At 41.1% G+C, this 7,836-nt stretch overlaps 1 protein-coding gene across 1 annotated transcript in view; it reads right to left on the bottom strand.

Annotated features, from left to right (window-relative positions):
- The window catches only part of tbc1d10ab (TBC1 domain family, member 10Ab), an 8,959-nt gene extending 2,476 nt beyond the window's left edge, over window positions 1-6,483 (bottom strand). Inside the window, exons 1-7 of the mRNA XM_046067734.1 lie at window positions 5,916-6,483; window positions 4,441-4,540; window positions 3,985-4,092; window positions 3,614-3,720; window positions 3,392-3,506; window positions 3,034-3,099; window positions 1,901-2,090 (exon numbers count right to left, since the gene is read on the bottom strand). Of these exons, the coding sequence (XP_045923690.1) occupies window positions 1,901-2,090; window positions 3,034-3,099; window positions 3,392-3,506; window positions 3,614-3,720; window positions 3,985-4,092; window positions 4,441-4,540; window positions 5,916-6,097 (868 nt within the window). The 5' untranslated portion in view covers window positions 6,098-6,483. The remainder of the gene's footprint in view (window positions 1-1,900; window positions 2,091-3,033; window positions 3,100-3,391; window positions 3,507-3,613; window positions 3,721-3,984; window positions 4,093-4,440; window positions 4,541-5,915) is intronic.
- Window positions 6,484-7,836: the final 1,353 nt, after the last annotated feature.

Below are 7,836 nucleotides of genomic sequence, written 5' to 3'. Positions count from 1 at the left end.
AAAATTACTAACGACCTCCTTATTGCATCAGACAAAGGACTTGTCTCTGTACTGGTTTTATTAGATCTTAGTGCTGCATTTGATACCATTGACCATCAGATCCTATTGCAGAGACTGGAACATTTCATTGGCATTAAAGGAACCGCTCTAAGCTGGTTTAAGTCCTATTTATCAGATCGATTTCAGTTTGTACATGTTAACAATGAGTCCTCCATGCATGCCAAAGTTAGTCATGGAGTTCCTCAAGGATCTGTCCTCGGACCAATCCTCTTCACTTTATATATGCTTCCTTTAGGCAATATTATCAGGAAACATTCCATAAGCTTTCATTGTTATGCAGATGATACTCAGTTATATCTATCGATCAAGCCAGATGATACTCATCAGTTAGCTAAACTTCAAATGTGCCTTCAGGATGTTAAAACCTGGATGACCTGTAATTTTCTAATGTTAAACTCAGATAAAACTGAAGTTATTGTTCTGGGGCCTAAGCACCTCCGTGACGCATTATCTAAAGATATAGTTTCCCTTGATGGCATCGCCCTGGCCTCCAGCAACACTGTGAGGAATCTTGGAGTTATCTTTGATCAGGACATGTCGTTTAAGTCTCACATTAAGCAAACTTCAAGGACCACCTTTTTTCACCTACGTAATATTGCGAAAATCAGGAACATCCTGTCTAAAAATGATGCAGAAAAACTAGTCCATGCATTTGTTACTTCTAGGCTGGATTACTGCAATTCCTTATTATCAGGCTGCTCGAAAAATTCCATTAAGAAAAGAGAGAAAAGAAAAGATCGGCTGTGTCCGAAATCACCTACTACTTACTATATAGTGAGCTCGCCATTTTGTAGTGCTGTCCGAATGTATAATGATAATTATTAAACCCTATATATACAGTGAGGAAAATAAGTATTTGAACACCCTGCTATTTTGCAAGTTCTCCCACTTAGAAATCATGGAGGGGTCTGAAATTGTCATCGTAGGTGCATGTCCACTGTGAGAGACATAATCGAAAAACAAAAATCCAGAAATCACAATGTATGATTTTTTAACTATTTATTTGTATGATACAGCTGCAAATAAGTATTTGAACACCTGTCTATCAGCTAGATGACCGGATGACCGGGGCCATGTATTGCGAGATTTTGGGGAACAACCTCCTTCCCTCAGTTAGAGCATTGAAGATGGGTCGAGGCTGGGTCTTCCAACATGACAATGACCCGAAGCGCACAGCCAGGATAACCAAGGAGTGGCTCTGTAAGAAGCATATCAAGGTTCTGGCGTGGCCTAGCCAGTCTCCAGACCTACACCCAATAGAGAATCTTTGGAGGGAGCTCAAACTCCGTGTTTCTCAGCGACAGCCCAGAAACCTGACTGATCTAGAGAAGATCTGTGTGGAGGAGTGGGCCAAAATCCCTCCTGCAGTGTGCGCAAACCTGGTGAAAAACTACAGGAAACGTTTGACCTCTGTAATTGCAAACAAAGGCTACTGTACCAAATATTAACATTGATTTTCTCAGGTGTTCAAATACTTATTTGCAGCTGTATCATACAAATAAATAAAAAAAAATCATACATTGTGATTTCTGGATTTTTTTTTTTTTTTAAGATTAAGTCTCTCACAGTGGACATGCACCTACGATGACAATTTCAGACCCCTCCATGATTTCTAAGTGGGAGAACTTGCAAAATAGCAGGGTGTTCAAATACTTATTTTCCTCACTGTATATATCTCCACATTTATTTATGTTGACTGTATGTTTGTCTACGTGTAGCACCTTATCACCACAGCAAATTCCTCGTATGTGTAAAACACTACTTGGCAATAAAGCTCCTTCTGATTCTATATATAACTTCCATTGCCATATAATATATTCATGAATATTTAGCGTCTCACCCTCACAAAGGAACATGTCCCATACACGCAGCACTGAGGCCCACGGCAGAGTCCGAGAGAAGGCACACAGGAACCACTCGGTCATGTAAAGGATGGGCTCCAGCTTGTGCTTCTTCAGGTGACGGTGGGCCACAGGAGACACCCGTCGGAGCAGAGCGTTCAGGATCTCCCCATCTAGCTGGATTGCCTCCTGTGGAGACAACACGGAACAGCAGTCAGTGGAGAGAGCGAGAAAACAAACATCTTTCCCTTTGCTTAATCTGATTGTCTGATTATCTTTCCGTCCTTGCAGCCTCGTCACCACCGCATGTGATTAGGTCATTAGCACAGAAGTGTCAAGCTAGAGACACACTGCCCTGAGAAATCTAACACCCCCACCAGCCACATAGTACATGTAATGACTAAAGCCCCATCCACACTACTGCGTTTTCGAATTAAAATGGAGACGTTTTGCCACGTTTGCACCTCCCGTCCAGACTAAAACGGAAAAAACGAAGACCGAAAACGGAGAAGTTTGGAAGCGCTGCCGACCCCGTTTTGCGTTTCGAAACTCCGGAGGGCGTTTTAGTGAAGATGGGCCAAAACAAAATGATGACGCAAACCCTCATGCTTGGCTCTCTGAGTGGGTCATATAAGTCATGCAAAGCAGACAAACGGTGCTACTGACAGAGTTTTTGATTTGGTATTTTTATTAAAATATTCTGTACGGTGCAAATAACACTTAGGCCTATCTGCCTACGCTAGTACTGTGCATGTCGCCGTTTACTTAGCAACAACTCCCAGTCTGTTTTCCGCCGCCACAGTCCCATGTTCAGTAACAGTCCCAGCTGGTTATTTGTGCATGCACAAAAATCTGGTCTGATTCTTCGTCTGTCTTTTCTTTATTCTTTCGCCAAATCTTCTGTAACTACAGAACAGACCATCTGTTTCATGTTTACAACGGCACGCGCATGCCCAGTGTACCCGAATGGGCAGGGGATGTGCGTTTTCAGTCTTTTTAATGTAGACGGGGATCACCTCTGATATGCAGCTAAAATGCTGGTGTGGATGGAGATCGTATTCGTTTTCATTCTTTTTCTTTTGCTCTTCTCATGATATCAAAGTCCCCTTTGTGTGTCTGTCTGGATCCTTACCAGACCCGTACTGTAGTATCCTGGAAGGTATTTCTCACAAATCTGGACAAGAACCCAGAATGCATCCTAGAAACAAAGAAAGGAAAGGAGGGTTGGCATGTTATTTAGTCAAATGTGGTATTTAAATGATAAAAATAAATCATGACTATTAATATAAGTTAACCAGTTTGACAGAGAAAGTCAATTTTAGTGAAGAAGGGTTAGGGTTATACGGCGAATTCTTGCTTAAGAAATAATTCTTTGCTGTGTTATTCCACTTAACCCTATCATTAGAGCAGTGAGTTTCCAGTATCAATTTTTTATTATTTTATATTGGAGAACAAAAATTGGAAAGGTTGCATTGCTAATGTGTGTTCACCTCGGCTGGCATATGCATCAGGAGTACAGCAGCAACGGGGGCCTGAGCCTGACAATAACCCTCTTCAGGACGATGCAGAGTATAAGCCTTCAACACGCGGAACAGGTCCTGCTGCCTGAATGTATGAAGATTATATATATATATTATATTCAGGAACTACATTCAGCCACATTGACACAACGATGGGCATCAAATGTTAGACCTTTAGAAGGCAGTGCTTACCCATGACCTCCTCTTGCTGCAAACATTTCATGGAAGGGAAACTGTCGATGGAGGTCCCTCTCAATAATATCTACCCATGTGGGATCTCCTGGCTGATTGTCCAATTCCTAAAAACAGTACACATCAAATGTTATAGTCATTTCCCACCAGCCACTTTATTTATAAGAAATGCAGGCAATTCTGGAACTTAAAGCCTCAGTGAAGATATAAGCCATGGGATGTATCACGAATTAGCATTCCTTATTTTGCATCCATTTTTTTTGCAAAGCACTCCACAGTACTTTGAGTGATTTTACCAGAGGCATAAAAAAGGCAAATGTTTTAAATGCAAATAACTCAATGATAGCAGGGATCATAAATATACAACTGACCTGGAATTTGCCCTGGTTTTGCTCCCTCCTCACTTTGCCCCCAGTGAGGTAAAGCCACGCCCGGCCACGCAGGGATGGAGGGATCCCCTTCTGACAGCGTTCTTTCACCTGTTATTCAACACATGCATAGTTACTCAAGTGCCTGCAGACACCAGGAGAAATAAAGAACAGGAGAAAGGAACACAGACACTGGAGGTGGTACTGTAAATACATCTGCATACAACATGCCGCTGTTGAGCAATTGATTATCAAAGATAACATTTAAAAAACCTGACTTGACGATGGAATGATTGCAAGCTTTCCAGCTGATTTTTTTAAATGAATTTATATTGTTCAGTCATTGTTTAAAACAGCTGCCACAAAAACTACGTTCATGCTACAAATCAGCCCAGTGCTGATTGGGTAAACTCCTGCACAAAAAAAAGAAAGAAAGAAGTGAAGTCAGATCTAATGTACCTTCTTGTGTTTCTTGGCCATCCACTTGTCCCAGCTGTTGAGCATCTCCAGCCATTTTGCCTCCCGCTGCCTCAGCACCTCCGTGGGGATTTGTTCAGCACTGCGGAGATATGAGAAAATCTTCTTGATAAAAGCAGAAAAAAAAATTCATACAAACTGACAATGGCTAGAGTGTACTGTGCCACTTCCCTGTATGTATGACAGGGGAATCCTATCATCAGAGGGTGATGATAGGATGACTGATGACAGTGGCTCAGCTCTTCCTTGTCCACACAGGAAACCTAACCTCAGACATAACACGGGAACACTTGCCAACGGCAGCAAAGTATGAGCAAAACAGGAAGCTGTGGAAGAACTTTCCCCTTGTTCAGTTCCTTACAACCTCCTCTACACAAAACTTATACTTATATATACCAATATCTCACTTCATTACAGTTCTATTAAAGATCAGAGCAGTCACACTGTCATACACTCACTTCCCTGTTTCAAACACATTCCTGGTTTTCTTGGCAAACACATTTTTAAACAAATGTAAAGAGCTGACTGACAATAGCTAAAGAATGTTCACGTTATCAGTCACTGATCTTTAAAGGTGAGGTACTTATCTGAGGTACTAAGTCTAAAGACCAACAATTGGGACAATTTCCTTTATGTAACAACCACTAAATTTCTTAGACGACGTGCCAGTGCTGCCCAATTTGCTCAGTTCTTCTAGTGCCACCAGGCGGAAAAACTTTCAAGCCAGGGACAAAAATGCTGTCCGATTTTCAAGGCAAAGCTAAAAATCAGCTATGTAAATGCAACACAGATATAGAGCACAGACTGGGACATTATGCAGGTCCAAATGATAAAATATGATATCTAGTGGCCACAACAGTTAAGGCTCAATCCTTCTTTGCACTTAAGCCTAGATCCAGAAACCAGCCAGCAGCTTTGGGTCTGATGTGCTCAGAGACCTGGACAGGATGTAAGAAATGGGCAAGCTTATTGAGTACCTTAAAAACAAACACCAAGTACCACAAGCCACTGATGAGAGACCAGAACAGGAATAATTTGATCTCTCCGTTTGGTGCCAGATGGAAGTTGAGCAAGGAAGGTAGGAACAAGAAATACTGACCAATACCAATTTATATGAAATTACTGTGGTGGTTAGCTCATGAGCTAATTGACAAGATTGGAAAATGAACATTTTATGTTACACACATTGTTTATTTTTTGTAGTTTTCTCTAATCTTTAAAAAATGTTAATATATAAGCCAAAAAGATTGAGAACTGTGATTCCTCACAGGTGAAATGCCAGTTTCTCTCTACAATTACAGTGTCTGATGACTCAAGCGAAAAACAGGAGAGTTTCATGAGTGTATGAGAGAGAGAGAGGGCTTAATTGGTGTTTACCTTTACCTGCCTTCAGTTAGCTTAACTTAGGTACAACAACAGTATTTTAGGAAAACGGAGCATTATGAAACTCCACTTACGAGTCTCCAGAGTACTGCTGTGCGCCTCCTATGAAGCCGTACTTGTCGACCTGTGTCTCCCTGGGGGCCACACTGCCGTTTGCCTCTGGGTCGGTTGCATTCAAGATTCCTTTCCCATTATCTGTCAGCTTCTCTGTGCTGCGCCGCAAATCAAGTCCATTTCCCTGCTCAGTTTTTGCCATTTAATCAACATTTACCTTAGCAGACCGGTCTACAGTCTGTTCACATTACTTAGCCTTACGACCAATCTTGAAAGCTTGGCTAACACTTTAAAGTTCTCCATGAAGACGTTAGCTAACCTGTAACAGCTAGCTACGGTTTCCAGGAGGATTTGCTTCCTAGCTGCTAGCTCGCTAGTGCTATAAAACAAAACAACAACTTAGCGTTAGAGAGCTGGTTTCGGGGTGAACCAGCTCGCTTTGCTCACATAACCGATGTACACGATTTGGTCAAACTGTTAAAGAGCAAACGCGGCTAAACATACGCTAAACCCCGAAGCTAACATGCTAGCATCACACAGCTGTCAGCTTACACACACACACACAGCTATCTGAATCTCTGCTGTCAGCAAGAATGCAGGTTAGCTCGTGGCTACAAGGAAGAGAGACAGATATACAAAACATCCATGGCATCCAACGACTCCCCACTGCCACCTACTGCTGAAAAGCACATATTCAGGTAGAATAATAACTGGATTAAAAGATGTTTTCAAAATATGACTTTCCAAAGAAAAAGTAGTCTCTTGGCTCAACTTGCCCCACAATGAGGGATAAATTGAGCTTTGGGAGAGGATAAGTTAAGCCGCATGGGGGTCAGGGACATGTCAATGTTCATGTCCCTTGCCACCTGATGTATAATGGACTTCCCATTGCTCTGTCCAAATCTACAAGAGGAGCTGTAGCCCTGTCTGTCTTCCATTTATAGAAGCGTGGCATGATGGTTTCTGGTTTAAAATACACATCACATCATTTCAGTGGTAAAATGTAAAAAGGCAATGCAGAATTACAGGAAAACAGCTGGCTCAAATTAACCCATCCCTGCCATTTTAACAAACTTGTGTCATTCACATAGACTGTAGAAGGTCATCCAGCAATTTAGAGGTCATACTAACAGTATAGCCTCACATTGTAACTTCCTCAAGCACTAACACGTGAGATTTTTTCAAACTTGTCTATTATTGTTTAGACACAAGAATCATGACTCTTTGAACATAAAAAATCACTTTTGAATGGCAGAAAACTTTTTTTGAACCTAAATGTGCTGATCACTTTTTCCATGGTCCTCTCTCCATCACAGAGTGAATTCAAATAGATGACTCTTCAAAAGTCTGTATTTACATGATCAAATTTGTTTGTGGTTGCCCAGAAACAAGTGTTGGCTCAACTTCCCACCAGGCTCAAACCACCCCGCTCTCCTACAGTATTTACCCCCGTTATTTAATGCATGTTTTCACAGATGCAGTGTGTTCACATAAAGCTGAAATAATTTCCAGAGCATAAAATGTAATTTCTCTGCAGCCATCATAGACATCAGTAGACATCAAGTAGTAGTAATGTGGCTTTACTTTAACCATACTTCACTTTAGATTGTGATTTTGAGTTTGAGGCACTGAAGATCACATGTAGCAGTTGTCCCTCAGAATATCCCTATGTTTAATTCAGTAAAAAAAGTTGCCATGCTCAGGCTACTTTTTACTCTTGTAAATTAGATTATCAGTTACTAGATTACATTACCATTACGTAACCAGTGAACCAAACTTTGAAGTTTATTGTAATAGTCTGTGGCCCCCAGTGGTGGAAGAGGAACTCATATCCTTAGGTTTTGTAGTAGTAACTAATACCACAATGTAAAAATACTGTTACATGTGAAAATCACAGGTTCATAATTGTACTTCAACATATTCTTAAATAGTCAAAAGTAG

Source organism: Micropterus dolomieu, linkage group LG13, assembly GCF_021292245.1.
Source record: "Micropterus dolomieu isolate WLL.071019.BEF.003 ecotype Adirondacks linkage group LG13, ASM2129224v1, whole genome shotgun sequence".
NCBI classification, from domain to species: domain Eukaryota; kingdom Metazoa; phylum Chordata; class Actinopteri; order Centrarchiformes; family Centrarchidae; genus Micropterus; species Micropterus dolomieu.
Note: the sequence above shows the minus strand (reverse complement) of the source record. Positions and strands in the feature narration are given on the sequence as shown.